The following is an 18,125-nucleotide window of genomic DNA, read 5'->3' as shown; positions in this document are numbered from 1 at the left end:
CCCCTTCTCCTGCCCATCTCAGAAGTTCAGAGACATCAAGAAAGTTCCACTAAGTGGGCAACAGCCCCAGTTTTGCTTGGAATGAAGAAAAAGCTTGAGTGCACCCAAAATGCCTTTTTCTGACAGATGATGATTCAGATCATCTCCCCCACACCACAGCTCTTGCAGGCAAAGTTCATAAAAAATGAGTTTAAATCAGGAGTGGGGGAAAAGAAACCCCATCTCCCAGTCAGCAGAAAGGGGAAGGCAGGAGGCTGAAGAGGAGTGAGACAAAAACATGCCCAAAATGCCCCAAAATATTAAATTATTTCCTTTTGAGTGGTGGGGAACTGAAAGTGTTGGCAGTGTGGTACCTTTTTTTTTCTTGTAGTCAAGCAGTAGATGCAAAAATCTCTTTATCTGCCCCCTGACTATGCTTCAAATGGTGCTTAACAGGACTTTCTATAAATTGGATTAAAAGTCAGTAATGGGGAGATGAGGATTAGCAAACAGTGACAAAGAACCCACTCACTTTGTCCTGCATGGATGCAACACTACTATAAATTTTTTAATGGGCCATGGGAGAAAGGATGGTTTAATCCTTCCAGAAAATCCAGGCAGGAATCAGTCTAGAGGAGTTAAAATCCTGTCCCCATGAACTCAGGTGATTCCTGCTCCTCTGGACACCTGGGAAATTCTGACCTTGCAGCTGGAATGAAGACATCAAGCAAGAAATCTGGCAGAAGCAATGAGGAGTTAACTCCAACTATTACCATTAATCCCTATTAATCCCTATTATTACAGGGATTCCTAAAACCCTTGCAAAGTTTCCAGTTAGTATCTCTATAAAAAGCTTTATTTCTTCTTTAAGTCAGAGATACCCTGAGTAAACTCATCCCAAAGTTTATAGTGAAAAAAAAAATTGCCATATACAGAGATGTGTGTTTGAGTTAATAAACCAGATTTTTATAGGAGGAAGACTGGAGCACTCTTAAGCCTTACACTGCTGCCTAAACCATCTGTTTCTTAACAAAGTGTCTCACTCTTGGTAAAAATCATAGAATCATAGAATTGTCTGGGTTGGAAGGGAGCTCAGAGCTCCTCAAGTCCAACCCTTGATCCACTCCCCCCGTGGTTCCCAGCCCATGGCACTCAGTGCCACATCCAGGCTCTTTGGAAATATCTCCAGGGATGGAGAATCCACCCCTTCCCTGGGCAGCCCATTCCAATGCCTGATCCCCCTCTCCATCAAGAAATTCTTTCTAATGTCCAACCTAAACCTCCCCTGGCACAACTTGAGACCATGGCCTCTTGTCTTGCTGAGAGTTGCCTGGGAAAAGAGCCCAACCCCCCCTGGCTCCAACCTCCTTTCAGGGACTTGGAGAGAGTGATGAGGTCTCCCCTGAGCCTCCTCTTCTCCAGCCTCAACACCCCCAGCTCCCTCAGCCCTTCCTCACAGCATTTCTGCTGGATCCCTTCCCCAGCCCAGTTGCCTCCTTTGGACCTGCTCCAGCACCTCAAGCTCCTTCCTGAGCTCAGGGGCCCAGAACTGGACACAGGACTCAAGCTCTGGCCTCCCCAGAGCTGAGCACAGGGGCAGAATCCCTTCCCTGGACCTGCTGGCCACGCTCTTCCTCAGCCAGCCCAGGATGCCATTGGCCTTCTTGGCCACCTGGGCACACTGCTGCCTCCTCTTCAGCTTCCTGGCAATCCCAGCTCCCTTTCTGCCACTCTCTGCCCAGCCTGGAGCTCCCCATGGGGTTGTGTGTGCTGCATGTGCAAGGTTGTGGCACAGCACTTGCATGCCACAAGACACAAGTTTTGTCACACAAAGCATCCTCACCTCCCCAAGGAAAGTCACCTGGACCACAGAGAGTTTGCATTTCTTAAGATCACTCAATGAAAGGTCACACTCAGCCAAAGTTATTCACAGAATTACAGAATTTTAGGGGTTGGAAGGGAGCTCTGGAGCTGATCCAGCCCAACCCCCCTGTCCCAGCAGGATCCCCCAGGGCAGGACACACAGAACACATCCAGGGGGGGTTGGAAAATCTCCAGAGAAGGAGACTCCAGAACCTCTCTGGGCAGCCTGGGCCAGGGCTCCCTCAGCCTCCCAGGGAAAAAGTTCTTCCTTCTATTTATGTGGAACTTCCCACGTTCCAGCTCCACCCCATTCTTCCTTGTCCTGTTCCTGGGCACCCCTGAACAGAGATTGTCCCCTTCCTCTTGCCCCAGCCCTCAGCTCTTGATGGACATTCAGAGATCCCCTCTCAGCCTTCTCTTCTCCAGGCTGAGCAGTCCTCTTACTCCCAGTACTACTACTAATAGTACAGCAACACTTAACCCCTACTAATTCCTGCAGTGACACTGCCCATCAGTAACTGTACTCATGGGGAAGCAGGAGAGAGAACCCTTCTGCATTTTTAAATTGTTTCCTCCCATCTATGCATTTCCCAGAGTAGTTATTTACACCCTAAATACCACCTAGGAAGGATTTTCCCAGGCAGCATCACTTGGTTGGGCAAAACTTTTTTTCTAACCAACCATCAGCTGCCCAATTTGTTGAGAGCTTCAAGTGAAAACCTAAAGAAAATTCTTTAATGAAGGGAAAAAAACCCAATAACTCAATTATTTCCCCAGCAGGTAAATAATCAGTGTGAGAGGCTGGACACATCTCCAAGGAAAATCACCCTGACAGAGATCAAACCCCCTGAAAAAGTGATTAAATTTCTTGCCACAGACACCAGCACCAGGGCAGAGTCCACACTGGTTTGGCAGGAGGGTCCAGGCAGAGGAAGGGATGACAGAAACAGGGATGTTTTAGCAAGTTGCTTCAGCAGGAATGTTTTAGAGAGGGGTTGTGATGGAAATCATCATCTGCTGGGCTGCAGCAGTGCTTGGTTTCACTTGTAATGTTTCTCACTTAAAAAGCAAGCAGCCTCCAGAAATGTAACTGGAGAGAGTTCAACAACTCCAGTGAAGACCAAAAACTAAATTCCTTTTGAAAATTTAGAAAAGATTTTCCCAGACTTTAACTCTGAAACAGCTGCAAAGCTTTTCCTCCCTTCTCAGTTTTTTTTTTTAATCTTTTTGTCTTCAAATGACTTTTTTTTTTTTTTTTTTTTTTTTTTTTCTTGTCTAAAAATAGGAAGCTCCAGTTTAGGAGAGATGGCTTCTGAGAAGGATGTTCCTGCTGCAAAAGCCTTTATGGAATTCCACCCACAAATCCTGATGCTCTAATAAACCCTGTACAGCTGAAGAATCATTCCAGGTCCACCAAGGAAGGGACACTGCCACGTTCTGGAAAGGAGCCTAAGACAGCAAAATCTGGCTTCTAAATGCTCAATTACTGCCAACATTTCCCTGAACTGGCTGAACAGCATCAAGGGAATAAATGACCTTTGTTACAATACAAAGCCCTATGAGTTTCCTGATAGGTAGGATGCATTTCTGCAGGAAATCCAAGTTCTTCTGGAAGACAAACTGGAATGACAGAGGATACTGTACCTTCCTTAGCTGGCTTTCATATTCTTCTCGGAGTTCCCCTGGTTTGCTTAATTTAATGGGTGCTCTGAATATAAAGTCTGGAAAGAGAAGGGGAAAAAAAAAAAGAAAGGAAACACCTTTTAGAGTCTGACTGGAGTTGTCTTCTTATTTCCCCAAAAGGGTGAGATCCCCACAGGAGGATCCTGCAGCACCTTTTTGGTTTTTTTGCCAAGCACACGTTTCTGCTGTGACACTGCTCTGTTTCACCCACAGGAACACCAGGAGGAGGGTGGCCAAGTAAAACCCTTTTGTGCTTCCAGAGTTTCAAGTGAGAGCCTCAGGAGCTCTCCACAAGCAGTTAAAGCAACCAGGGGAGTGGATCAGGAGGATGCAAACACAGAGGTTAAGGAACAGCCCTGAGATGTCACAGGGAAGCAGAGCCCTAGAAATAAAACCAGGCTTAAAGCACCTGCTCCAGCCAGGTAGCTATGAAACAGGCTGACAGCAGCACCACAACACCCTGAATTTACAGCTGTGCACATCAAGAATGACCACTATTTTTTATATAAATGGTCTTTTTCCACCTCCACATCCCCCTCAGCTTGGCAGCTCCTTGTGGTGCCTCCCTGGAGCAAGCCCTGAATTTATTCTGCTTGCAAAGCACTCCCTGAGGTCAAGATTCTGAAGATGGTTGGGCAGGCAGCTCCATCCTGCTCCTGCTTCCTCCCTTCCCCCTTGGGAATTCTGACCCCAAAAAGGGTCTTGGCAGAGGGTTGCAGCTGAACCTCCAGCCCTGGGGGTTTTTTACTCTCCAAACTCTTTTTTTCTTTAGAGTGGCTCTCCAAGCTCCTTTGGAGCTCAAGTCTGGGCAAGTTGCACAACAGACAGAGGAGCTTGGATGGAAAAGGGAACAATCAGAATAAACCAACAACCCCTAAACAACCATCCTGGCTCAGCCCTGATGCTGCAGGCAGCGTGCAGCCCAGCTCATCATCCCAAAATCCTGCACTCAGGAATTAAAAGGGGGAAGCATCAGTGGTATTTCCTTTTTCCCAGCTAAAATGAAACTAGCAGCTCCACCTCATGGTTTTGGTTTTTTTTAGGAAGCTTTTTTAGTCCTATTTATTTTTTATTCAGCACGTTGCCAACTTCCTGGTGGGGTAAATCCTTCCACCACCAAGCAGCTTCCTCCAGCATCCCCAGCTGCACTGTCACATTTGCCACCTCCTTGGGGTCAGGTCACAGCCCTGGTGCTAAAATATCTCATTTAAATGACTGATTAAATCCTTCTTGCACCTGTCCTGCCTTCCACCAGTTTGCTTTTCAGGTTCTTAGAGGAATCTTCAGTCTCTCCACAGTGCTGAGGATTTTGAGTGCAAACTCCTGAGCCTCCCTCCTGCTGCCAAAGCCAGAGCTGAACAAACCACTGAGGATTTTTTTCAAAGTTTGCTTTAAAAAGGGAAAAAAATCCAAAACAACAACTCTTGTAATCAAGTATCAAGCACCCAGAATGTAAGCTTGGGGTTTTTTTTTGTCATTTTGGTTTTGGTTTGGTTTGGTTTAGAACAAGAGTTGTTATTCCCCCTTTCTGGCACGCCTGTGCAAACCAGGATCATTTGGGAAGGAAAACATCCAAAATATCCCAACCCATGTGATAAAAACCTACAATTCAACGATTGAAAATATCCCAACATGTGTGAGAAAAAACCTCTGATTCAAAATATCCTGACATATGTGAGAAAAATCCTGAGCTGGGGAGGCCAGGCTGCATTCCTCCTGCTTCTGCAACCAGCCAGGCTGGAAACCTTCCACCAGCCTCTCAAAATGTTATTATTTTTTTTTTTTTTCCAATTGTGTCCTTGAGCAGTTCCAGTTCTTGGGGAATTTTATCAAGCTGGACTTCCAGAAACACTTCCCAAGAGCAGCTGCAATCTGTAATGTGCCTGCAGCAACCTTCAATTACTCCTGAATGTTTCAGGCTTGTCTCAGGTTTTATCTTCACAGCTCTAAAGGTGTAAATTTTTTCCCTCCAGGGTAATAAAAACCCCATGAGCCAACCTGAGGGAACCAGGAAAGAAAAGCCACATCAACTCTTTCATTGCTTACGTGGCTTCAACAAGCCAGATGGGATCTGGAAGAACATTTATTTAGGGAATTGTGCTGGTTTAGCTGCTGCTCCAACATCAGGTGGAGGTAATTTTATCTTTTAACATCTTTATGCATCAATTTGTATATTTTATAGATGGGTCAACAGCTAGAGACACCTTATTTCTGCCTCTGGTGATGAGATCAAACCAAAAATGTATGGGCAGCTTTTGGGTTGGAAGGGACCTGAAAGATCTTCTAATTCCAACCCCAATTCCATGGGCAGGGACCCCTCCCACAGCCCAGGTTGCTCCAAGCCCCATCCAACCTGGGCTGAGATGCCAGGGATGGGGCAGCCACAGCTTCCTTGGGCACCCTGGGACAGGGGCTCAGCACCCTCAAATTCAAGAATTTCTTCCTCATGATTAACCTAAATCTTAAAAAGAGGAGACTCTTCCAGTTCAAAGCCATCACCCCCTGTCCTATCACTTCACGACCTCCCCAGCATCCTTGCAGACCTCCTTTGGGTAAAATCACAGAATTATGGAATAATTTGGGTTGGAAGGGACCTTCAAGATCATGGAATCATGGAATAATTTGGGTTGAAGGGACCTCTGAAGGTCATTTAGTAAAACCCCTGCAGTATCAGGGACACCCTCACCCAGCTCAGGGTGCTCAGAGCCTCCTCAAGCCTCACCTTGAACATCTCCAGGGATGAGACCTCAACCACCTCCCTGGGCAACCTCTGCCAGTTTTCCACCCCCCTCCTGGTACAGAACTTTTTCCTGACATCCAATCTAAATCTCCTCTAATTTAAAGCCATTGCCCCTCATCCCATCCCTCCAGGCCCTTGCAAACAGTCCCTCTGCAGCCTTCCTGTAGGACCCTTCAGATACTGGGAGGTCACTCTGAGGTCTCCACGGAATATTTTTTTTTTCTGCAGGCTGAACACCCCCAGCTCCCTCATTCTGCCTTCCCAGGAGAGGTGTTCCCAACCCCCTGATCATTTTTGGACCCTCTCCATCAGCTCCATGTCCTTCCTGTCCTCAGGCTCCAGACCTGGATTCAATCCTCCAGGTGAGGAAAATCTCCTCTCTGTTCCTGCTGCCACCCTCCTTGTGACACAGCCCAGGCTGGGATTGATTTTCTGGGCTGCAAACAGACACTTTTGGCTCATTTTCACCCCCCAAGTCCTGTTCTGCAGGGCTGCTCTCTAAACCCTGATCCTCAATCCCATGCTGAGATTCCCAATGGTTCTGAGCCAGGTTTAGGACCCTTGGGACAACCTCTCCAGTGTCTCCAGGGTCAGTTTTTCCTGATATCCAATTTAAATCCAATTTAAAGCCATTGCCCCTCATCCTGTCCCTCCAGGCCCTTGCAAACAGTCCCTCTGCAGCCTTCCTGTAGGAGCCTTCAGATACTGGGAGGTCACTCTGAGGTCTCCCTGGAGCCTTTTTTTTTTTCTCCAGGCTGAACACCCCCAGCTCCCTCATTCTGTGTTCCCAGGAGAGGTGTTCCCAACCCCCTGATCATTTTTGGACCCTCTCCATCAGCTCCATGTCCTTCCTGTCCTCAGGCTCCAGACCTGGATTCAATCCTTCAGGTGAGGAAAATCTCCTCTCTGGTCCTGCTGCCACCCTCCTTGTGACACAGCCCAGGCTGGGATTGATTTTCTGGGCTGCAAACAGAGACTTTTGGCTCATTTTCACCCCCCAAGTCCTGTTCTGCAGGGCTGCTCCCTAAACCCTGATCCTCAATCCCATGCTGAGATTCCCAATGGTTCTGAGCCAGGTTTAGGACCCCTGGGACAACCTCTCCAGTGTCTCCAGGGTCAGTTTTTCCTGATATCCAATTTAAATCCAATTTAAAGCCATTGCCCCTCATCCCATCCCTCCAGGCCCTTGCAAACAGTCCCTCTGCAGCCTTCCTGTAGGACCCTTCAGATACTGGGAGGTCACTCTGAGGTCTCCATGGAATATTTTTTTTTTCTCCAGGCTGAACACCCCCAGCTCCCTCATTCTGTCTCTCCACAGGTTGTAATAATCTGCTCCCCATCTCCACAGGAGGCAGCTCTGGGCTGAAGATGCAGCAAGGAAGACTTTATTTTGGTGGAGGCAATATTTCCCTGGAATATTTTTTTTTTTCTCCAGGCTGAAGATCCCCAGCTCCTTCAGCCCCTCAGGTGCTGGAAAACACTGAAAGCTCTCCCAGAAGCCAACAAAACTCCTGCTGCTTGCTTCTCTAAGGCAAACTGCAGCTCAACAGAGACATTTTGGTGCTGATACCAGAATGATGCTGACTTGGAAGAGTTGTTGGGAATGTTGGCAGAGGGATGCTCCTTCCATCAGAGTGGAAGGATGAATCCCAACATCCTCCTCCTTTATGCTGGTGGAGAAGAGCTTCACTATATTGTCATCTTGGGGAAAAAACCACTTGGTTTCTGCACTATTGGAGAGGGCAAAAGATTTTCTAATTAATGTTGGTTCTCCTTGTAAGAGGCACTGAACTTGCAGCCCTTGAATGGCTCCATCCTTCCAAGGTTATCCCACAGCAATGTGCATCCCACAGCCTCTCCATCAATCCCCACTCCTGCCCAGCACATTTGACATTTAATATTTGTATTCAGCCACATGGGTGGAATAAAAAAAGGAGCTGAACTCCATACAGAAACTTTCTGGTTCCCCAAACTTCTGGGTTTGGCCCCAAACTGATGCCATCCACCCATGGTAGAAAATCCCCCTCATCCTCAGCTTCCATGGAAACCTTCAGCAGAGTTTGCAGCTTCCCTTTATTCCTGGCAGGGATAATCATAGAATCCTAGAATTGTCTGGGTTGAAAGGGAGCTCAGAGCTCCTCAAGTCCAACCCTTGATCCACTCCCCCCGTGGTTCCCAGCCCATGGCACTCAGTGCCACATCCAGGCTCTTTGGAAATATCTCCAGGGATGGAGAATCCACCCCTTCCCTGGGCAGCCCATTCCAATGCCTGATCCCCCTCTCCATCAAGAAATTCTTTCTAATGTCCAACCTAAACCTCCCCTGGCACAACTTGAGACCATGGCCTCTTGTCTTGCTGAGAGTTGCCTGGGAAAAGAGCCCAACCCCCCCCTGGCTCCAACCTCCTTTCAGGGACTTGGAGAGAGTGATGAGGTCTCCCCTGAGCCTCCTCTTCTCCAGCCTCAACACCCCCAGCTCCCTCAGCCCTTCCTCACAGCATTTCTGCTGGATCCCTTCCCCAGCCCAGTTGCCTCCTTTGGACCTGCTCCAGCACCTCAAGCTCCTTCCTGAGCTCAGGGGCCCAGAACTGGACACAGGACTCAAGCTCTGGCCTCCCCAGAGCTGAGCACAGGGGCAGAATCCCTTCCCTGGACCTGCTGGCCACGCTCTTCCTCAGCCAGCCCAGGATGCCATTGGCCTTCTTGGCCACCTGGGCACACTGCTGCCTCCTCTTCAGCTTCCTGCCAATCCCCTCTCTGTCTGGCTGCTCTCCAACCACTCTGTCCCCAGCCTGTAGCACTGCATGGTTTCTCCCTGTTTTTCCTTCTCACTCCCAGCAGTTACTGTTTGTACTTGCAGATGAGGATGAGATCCTCATGTTTTCAAAACACAACCCAAGCAGTTCGAAGTCTTCTGATGAAAGCAGAGAGGTTTGGAAAGAGTTTTCCAAGGGTAGTTATCTAAGTTCTTTGAAAAGAAGGTTAATTTTATCAAGAAGTTACATGATGATATTCCAGTGGAATATTTCATGTGGATTTATAGCTCTGTGTTGGCAAATCAGGGCAGATTTTCAAGCATAAAAAATGGAAACTCAAGAACTTTTAGGCTACAGATCTGCAACTTCTTCCTAAGTAGAAGTGAGGTGGGAGCTGCAGGAAGAGTCAGGGCTGTCACATCCTGGTGGGAGAAGGACTTGGGTCTGCAGGAAAGCTGGGGGAGGGCTTTGGACACGGGGGGGTAGGGAGAGGAGAAGGGAAATGGGTTAAAACTTGGAGAGAAAGGGGAGCTTGAGGTTGGAGATGGGGAAGAAATTCTGGAATTTGAGGGTGGGGAGAGTCTGGAACAGGTTGAGAGAGTTGGGGGTGTTCAGTCTGGAGGAGAGGAGAGGAGAGAGGAGAGGAGGGAAGGAGAAGGAGAAGGAGGAGGAGAAGGAGAAGGAGAAGGAGAAGGAGAAGGAGAAGGAGAAGGAGAAGGAGAAGGAGAAGGAGAAGGAGAAGGAGAAGGAGAAGGAGAAGGAGAAGGAGAAGGAGAAGGAGAAGGAGAAGGAGAAGGAGAAGGAGAAGGAGAAGGAGAAGGAGAAGAAGGAGAAGGAGAAGAAGAAGGAGAAGAAGGAGAAGGAGAAGGAGAAGGAGAAGGAGAAGAAGGTTCTGGGGAGCCCTTGGAGCAGCTTCCAGTGCCTGAAGGGGCTCCAGGAAAGCTGGGGAGGGACCTGGGACAAGGGCCTGGAGGGATGGGACGAGGGGGAAGGGTTTCCAGCTGCAAGAGGGGAGATGGAGAGGAGATCTTGGGGAGGGAGAAATTGTTTGGGGTGAGGGTGCTGAGCCCCTGTCCCAGGGTGCCCAAGGAAGCTGTGGCTGCCCCATCCCTGGCAGTGTCTCAGCCCAGGTTGGATGGGGCTTGGAGCAACCTGGGCTGTGGGAGGGGTCCCTGCACATCCAGGGGTTGGAATTAAATGATCCTGAAGGTCTCTTCCAACCCAACCCATTCCATGATTCCATCACATGTGGCACCACCAGGCCCCTTCTCCTGCTCTGCCCGTGGCATCTGAGGTCACAGAAAACCAGAGACAGGACTGAGGCAAGCTAAGACCAATCTACTAAAAAAAAAAAAAAAACCAAACAAAATTGCAAGCTTCCAAAACCAGCTTTTTCACCTCAAAGCAGCTCTCATACCACAACAGCCTCCAGAGCAGTTCTTGTGCTGAGTGAAATGGGACAAAAGCTGATTTAATGCAGTTCTGAGCCTGGAGTTGCAGCTGAAGTAGGAGATGAAAACTATAAAAATGTTTCTGTGGTTGATAGCTGTGAACATTCTGTCATTTCTCCTTCACTTGCTACATCCTAAATAGCCTGGTAGCAGAAATTTCAATAACCACCCTGTGATGAGTCTTCCCAACAGATTTTCATGGAATCACAGATTTGGGGTTGGGTTGGAAGGGACCTTTGAAGGTCACTGAGTTCACATCTGCTGCCAGGGACTGGGACATTCAGCAGTTTTATTTACAACTGGGACTCAGTTGGGATTCTGACAGTCTCATGGTTCTGCTGCTACTGCCCCTAAAAAAGCAATATTTCTTTTATTATTTTATTCCTTTCCATGGACAACCTTTAAATTGAACCCATCCAAGCAGCCATCCCACCAGACGAGGAGGGAAACAGAGGTGGAATTGAATTTAATTAATAAATTTAATTAAGTTTAATTAATTAATAAATAAATCACAGCTTTTTATGGAGCAGGGACAGGCTGCATGGGGACTGTCATCTCTAAACCCTTAGCACTTCATGATCTTAAAGCACAAGGATCTTAAAGGTCTTTTCCAACCTAAACAATTCCATGATTCCATTCTCTTCCACCAGACCAAGTTGCTCAAAGCTTCCTCCAACCTCACCAAGCTTCCCATGATGGGGCATCCACAACTTAACTCCCCACCCTCATTTTAAGGAATTTTCTCCTTATTTCCAACCTAAACCTCCTCTCTTTCAGTTTAAAGCCATTTCCCCTTCTCCTGCCAGCACAGGCCTTGGTAAAAAGGCTGCTCTGAGGTCTCCCCAGAGCCTTCTCCAGGTTGAACAACCCCAACTTTCTCCTCCTGGTTCCACACAGAGCTGCTTCAGCCTTTAGATAATTTTCATGGACTATTCCCAACAGGTTCCTGACTTCTGAGAACTCCAGACCTGGACACAGAATTGTGGGGGGGTGAACAGAGGTGGAGAATCACCTAATTTTGCTTGGTTTATGTTTGCTTGGTTTATGCACACAAAGCATTGCTGCCCCCTCACCTCTTGCTCTGTTTCTCCATTTTTCCAAAGCTTGACTTGGAGAAAGGCACAAAAAGCCATCAAAAAGGGGATCTAGACATGCATGAAAAGCAAGTCAGAAAACAAAAAGGATCCATCAATTAATGAGGGCAGAGAAACAAATGAAAACTTAATTGTTTGGAGAGTGATCACAGAATCATAGAATGGCTCAGGTTGGAAGGGACCTCAGAGCTCATCTCCTCCCTGCCATGCCCAGGGACACCTCTCATCCAGCCCAGGATGCTCCAAACCTCATCCAACCTGGTCCTGAACACCTCCAGGGAGGGGACATCCACAATTTCTCTGGGAAATCTGTCCCAGAGTCTCACCAGCTGAGGAATTTCTTCCTAAGATCCAGTCTGAACCTCTTCTCCTTCAGTTTAAATCCATTTCCCTTGTCCTGTCCCTGGACACTCTTAGGAAAAGTCCCTCTCCATCCTTCCTGGAGGTTCCCTTCAGGGATTGGGGGGCAGCTCTAAGGTCCCCCTGGAGTCTTCTCTTCAAGCTGTCCCCTGTCTGGACAGGAATGCAGAAGGAAATTAAGCAAGAAAATCTGAGGAATCCCTACAAAGGAATTAAAAACCTTTATGTCTTTGGGAAGAAAGGAGGAGCAGAGGTGGCTGGGGAGGTATTTGTGGGGTATGAAGGCAGCAGAGGGAAGAAACTCAAATGGAGAAACTCTAAGGAGTGGGATGAAGAATTGGTAATTAATCTAAGTCATTAAATTAATAATTTTTGCAAGATGCAGTTTAGTGCTGACATCCTTTGGCCTCATGGAGACCTTTTCAGCTCAGCTGCTCTCTCATCCAGACAAGGAAGCTCCAAGCCTCATCCAGCCTGGTCCTGAACACCTCCAGGGGGGGGACATCCACAATTTCTCTGGGAAATCTGTCCCAGAGTCTCACCACCTGAGGAATTTCTTCCTAAGATCCAGTCTGAACCTCTTCTCCTTCAGTTTAAATCCATTTCCCTTGTCCTGTCCCTGGACACTCTTAGGAAAAGTCCCTCTCCATCCTTCCTGGAGGTTCCCTTCAGGGATTGGGACACAGCTCTAAGGTCCCCCTGGAGTTTTCCCTTCAAGCTGTAATGTTTCCCAAAAACTGAGACTGTTTGGAGAGAAACAGAAGCACAAAATCAAGTAGTAAATAACAAGGTGGCCCAAAAAGGGCCAAGAACTGCTTCCTGCATTGTCCCCTGTCTGGACAGGAATGCAGAAGGAAATTAAGCAAGAAAATCTGAGGAATCCCTGCAAAGGAATTCAAAATCTTTATGTCTTTGGGAAGAAAGGAGGAGCAGAGGTGGCTGGGGAGGTATTTGTGGGGTATGAAGGCAGCAGAGGGAAGAAACTCAAATGGAGAAACTGTAAGGAGTGGGATGAAGAATTGGTAATTAATCTAAGTCATTAAATTAATAATTTTTGCAAGATGCAGTTTAGTGCTGACATCCTTTGGCCTCATGGAGACCTTTTCAGCTCAGCTGCTCTCTCATCCAGACAAGGAAGCTCCGAGCCTCATCCAGCCTGGTCCTGAACACCTCCAGGGAGGGGACATCCACAATTTCTCTGGGAAATCTGTCCCAGAGTCTCATCACCTGAGGAATTTCTTCCTAAGATCCAGTCTGAACCTCTTCTCCTTCAGTTTAAATCCATTTCCCTTGTCCTGTCCCTGGACACTCTTAGGAAAAGTCCCTCTCCATCCTTCCTGGAGGTTCCTTCAGGGACTGGGGGGCAGCTCTAAGGTCCCCCTGGAGTCTTCTCTTCAAGCTGTCCCCTGTCTGGACAGGAATGCAGAAGGAAATTAAGCAAGAAAATCTGAGGAATCCCTGCAAAGGAATTCAAAACCTTTATGTCTTTGGGAAGAAAGGAGGAGCAGAGGTGGCTGGGGAGGCATTTCTGGGGTATGAAGGCAGCAGAGGGAAGAAACTCAAATGGAGAAACTCTAAGGAGTGGGATGAAGAATTGGTAATTAATCTAAGTCATGAAATTAATAATTTTTGCAAGATGCAGTTTAGTGCTGACATCCTTTGGGCTCATGGAGACCTTTTCAGCTCAGCTGCTCTCTCATCCAGACAAGGAAGCTCCAAGCCTCATCCAGCCTGGTCCTGAACACCTCCAGGGAGGGGACATCCACAATTTCTCTGGGAAATCTGTCCCAGAGTCTCACCACCTGAGGAATTTCTTCCTAAGATCCAGTCTGAACCCCTTCTCCTTCAGTTTGAAACCATTTCCCTTGTCCTGTCCCTGGACACTCTTAGGAAAAGTCCCTCTCCATCCTTCCTGGAGGTTCCTTCAGGGACTGGGGGGCAGCTCTAAGGTCCCCCTGGAGGCCAGGAATGCAGAAGGAAATTAAGCAAGAAAATCTGAGGAATCCCTACAAAGGAATTAAAAACCTTTATGTCTTTGGGAAGAAAGGAGGAGCAGAGGTGGCTGGGGAGGTATTTGTGGGGTATGAAGGCAGCAGAGGGAAGAAACTCAAATGGAGAAACTGTAAGGAGTGGGGTGAGGAGTCTGTAATTAATCTAAGTCATGAAATTAATAATTTTTGCAAGATGCAGTTTAGTGCTGACATCCTTTGGGCTCATGGGGACCTTTTCAGCTCAGCTGCTGTCCTGCAGACACACGAAAAACCCTAAACCTTTGGAGGAGGCTGAGAGGAGACCTCATTGCTCTCTACAAGTCCTTGCAAGGAGGTTGTAGGTTGCAGGTTCACTCCTAACCCAGTGAACAGTGACAGGACCAGAGGAAATAAATGGTCTGAAGTTGCACCAGGGAAGGTTTAGGGATCTGAGGAAGAATTTCTTGACTGAGAGAGCAGTCAGGGGTTGGGATGGGCTGCCCAGGGAGGTGCTGGAGTCACCATCCCTGGAAATATTGAAAACCCATGGAGATGAGGCACTTCAGGACATGGGTGATGCAGATATTGATAAATATAATTAATTTGGGGAGGTGGAGGGGGATGTTGACAGCTGGAAGTGGTGATCTTAGAGGTCTTCTCCAAGTGTGACAATTCTGTGACACAGAGCTGGTCCTGAGACAGGGCTCAGATTCCAGCAAGATGCAGCCTCATTCCATGAGGTTTCCTTTCCATGCCACTTCCCAACTCCCCCACATTATCTGGATATATCCCAGGTGCCCAGGACAACCCCATCCCCAGCATCCTGAAGTAACAGCACATCAGAAATATTTTGGTTTTTTCCATTTGGAAGGAGAGTATTCAACATACTCCTGGAAGCACAGTGAGTCCACCTTGATGGATGCACAAAAAAAATTATGTACAGCTGAAAAATTATTTTCCAAGAGTTAATAAATCCCCTGTCATGCCAGGACAGCCAGGACATTGGTCACTGGCTCTGGTCACACCAGCTCTGAGTCTAATCAATCTCATTATTCAATGGGAGATTAAAAAGAATATAAAGATTATGGAGAGAATAGAAGCAGAGAATGGGTAAGAGTTGGAAGGGACCTTAAAAATCATCCAGTCCCAACCCCTGGATGTGCAGGGACCCCTCCCACAGCCCAGGTTGCTCCAAGCCCCATCCAACCTGGGCTGAGACACTGCCAGGGATGGGGCAGCCACAGCTTCCCTGGGCACCCTGGGACAGGGTCTACAGCAGATGGTGTTGTTGACTCCACCAACACAAACCAGCACCTTCCCATCTGCTCCACCTCTGCAGAGGGACCTGGAGAGACTGGAGAGTTGGGCTGATCCCAAGGGGATGAGGTTCAAGACAAGAAGCCCATGGGGAGCTCCAGGCTGGGCAGAGAGTGGCAGAAAGGGAGCTGGGATTGCCAGGAAGCTGAAGAGGAGGCAGCAGTGTGCCCAGGTGGCCAAGAAGGCCAATGGCATCCTGGGCTGGCTGAGGAAGAGCGTGGCCAGCAGGTCCAGGGAAGGGATTCTGCCCCTGTGCTCAGCTCTGGGGAGGCCAGAGCTTGAGTCCTGTGTCCAGTTCTGGGCCCCTGAGCTCAGGAAGGAGCTTGAGGTGCTGGAGCAGGTCCAAAGGAGGCAACTGGGCTGGTGAAGGGATCCAGCAGAAATGCTGTGAGGAAGGGCTGAGGGAGCTGGGGGTGTTGAGGCTGGAGAAGAGGAGGCTCAGGGGAGACCTCATCACTCTCTCCAAGTCCCTGAAAGGAGGTTGGAGCCAGGGGGGGGTTGGGCTCTTTTCCCAGGCAACTCTCAGCAAGACAAGAGGCCATGGTCTCAAGTTGTGCCAGGGGAGGTTTAGGTTGGACATTAGAAAGAATTTCTTGATGGAGAGGGGGATCAGGCATTGGAATGGGCTGCCCAGGGAAGGGGTGGATTCTCCATCCCTGGAGATATTTCCAAAGAGCCTGGATGTGGCACTCAGTGCCATGGGCTGGGAACCACGGGGGGAGTGGATCAAGGGTTGGACTTGAGGAGCTCTGAGCTCCCTTCCAACCCAGCCCATTCTAGGATTCTATGAAATAGAGGTACAAGGATTCTGACAGTCTCATGGTCCTGCTGCTACTGTCCCTAAAAAAGCAATATTTCTTTTATTATCTTATTTCTTTCCATGGACAACCTTTAAATTGAACCCAAGCAGCCACCCACCACCAGTGATGAGGAGGGAGGCAGAGGTGGAGTTGAATTTCATCCTTTTGACAAGGGGAATAAATAAATCTCAGCTTTTTATGGAGCAGGGACAGGCTGCATGGGGCCTGCCATCTCTAAACCCTTAGCACTGTGGTCTTGGGACACAAAAAAAAAAAAAAATCCAAACAACTGGAGACAGGCTAAAGAACAACAGAAATGACAGGAAATTAAGGAATCACCAGGAAATGCTCAAGAACAAGACTGCTCTGGTCCAGTGGGGGAAGAGGGAAACCACAGCCAAAAAAAGCCTTGGAGGAAGGAGGGGGAAGTCTGGCAAAACCACCCCACCCCTTTTATAAAAGCACCAGTTCTTCATTAGTCTGCAGAGCTACTGGGCAGAAGGGAAAGAAAAATTTGTTTAGGACAAAGTAGATTTTGATAGATGAGATATTTAGAGGTTTAGCCACATTTTAATATTAATTATTAGAATATCAAGCCCAATTTTCCAACTGTTCAGGTGGCCATGGGATCCCTACCTGTGTCCAAACACCTCAGATGTCCAAGAGGAGTGGTTTAGGTAAACTCAATCCTACACTGGGATTGAGCAGATTTCCCCTGGACCTTCCAAAAATCTCTGGGGGGCTGTGAAATAAGCAATTTATAATTAATTTATTCTCCTCCTGGATCTCTTTCATAGTTGGATGGGACCCACTGTGACAGGAGCAGAGGGAATGGATGGAAGCTGCTCCAGGGGAGGTTTAGGTTGGATATTAGGGAATATTTTTTCCCTCAGAGGGTTGTGAGGCATCGGGATGGCCCAGGAGAGGGGTGGAGTCCCCATCCCTACAGGGATTTAAAGGATTTGGAGCTGGTCCTTAAGGAAATGGGTCAGGAGTGAGAGGATGGGGTTGGTCAGAGGTTGGGCTGAGGAGCTTGGAGGTCTCTCCCAACCTAAACCATTCCAGGATTCTGTGATCTTAAAGCTCCTGACCAAGCCTTTTCCTTGGAAAAACTGGGTTTCTGATTCCTAACACTTCTCCTTCAGTGATTTTCCAAGCTCCCTGATGTCACCTGGGATGGGGATGTCAGGACTGATGGGCAAAAATTTCGATAGATGAGATATTTAGCCAAATTTTAATATTAATTATTATAATATCAAGCCCAATTTTCCAACTGTTCAGGTGGCCATGGGATCCCCACCTGTGTCCAAACACCTCAGATGTCCAAGAGGAGTGGTTTAGGTAAACTCAGTCCTACACTGGGATTGAGCAGATTTCCCCTGGACCTTCCAAAAATCTCTGGTGATAATAATATCTGTGAAATAAGCAATTTGTAATTCATTTATTCTCCTCCTGGATCTCTTTCATAGTTGGATGGGACCCACTGTGATAGGAGCAGAGGGAATGGATGGAAGCTGCTCCAGGGGAGGTTTAGGTTGGATATTAGGGAATATTTTTTCCCTGAGAGGGTTTGAGGCATTGGAATAGCCCAGGAGAGAGGTGGAGTCCCCATCCCTGGAGGGATTTAAAGGCATTTGGAGCTGGTCCTTAAGGAAATGGGTCAGGAGTGAGAGGATGGGGTTGGTCAGAGGTTGGGCTGAGGAGCTTGGAGGTCTCTCCCAACCTAAAAATTCTGGGATTCTGTGATTTCAAAGCTCCTGACCAAGCCTTTTCCTTGGAAAAACTGGGTTTCTGATTCCTAACACTTCTCCTCCAGTGATTTTCCAAGCTCCCTGATGTCACCTGGGATGGGGATGTCAGGACTGAGGGGCAAAAATTTCGATAGATTAGATATTTAGCCAAATTTTAATATTAATTATTATAATATCAAGCCAAATTTTCCAACTGTTCAGGTGGCCATGGGATCCCCACCTGTGTCCAAACACCTCAGATGTCCAAGAGGAGTGGTTTAGGTAAACTCAATCCTACACTGGGATTGAGCAGATTTCCCCTGGACCTTCCAAAAATCTCTGGGGGGCTGTGAAATAAGAAATTTATAATTCATTTATTCTCC

The 18,125-nt window shown here is 47.9% G+C and overlaps 1 protein-coding gene across 1 annotated transcript in view; it reads right to left on the bottom strand.

The window, feature by feature from the left end:
• RNF169 (ring finger protein 169) overlaps positions 1-18,125 on the bottom strand; it is a 40,989-nt gene that overhangs the window by 11,997 nt on the left and 10,867 nt on the right. Inside the window, 1 exon segment of the mRNA XM_071757608.1 lies at positions 3,487-3,563. Within this exon segment, the coding sequence (XP_071613709.1) occupies positions 3,487-3,563 (77 nt within the window).

This window comes from Heliangelus exortis, chromosome 1 (assembly GCF_036169615.1).
Source record: "Heliangelus exortis chromosome 1, bHelExo1.hap1, whole genome shotgun sequence".
Taxonomy (NCBI): Eukaryota; Metazoa; Chordata; class Aves; order Apodiformes; family Trochilidae; genus Heliangelus; species Heliangelus exortis.
This window is presented reverse-complemented; position numbering and strand designations above follow the sequence as displayed.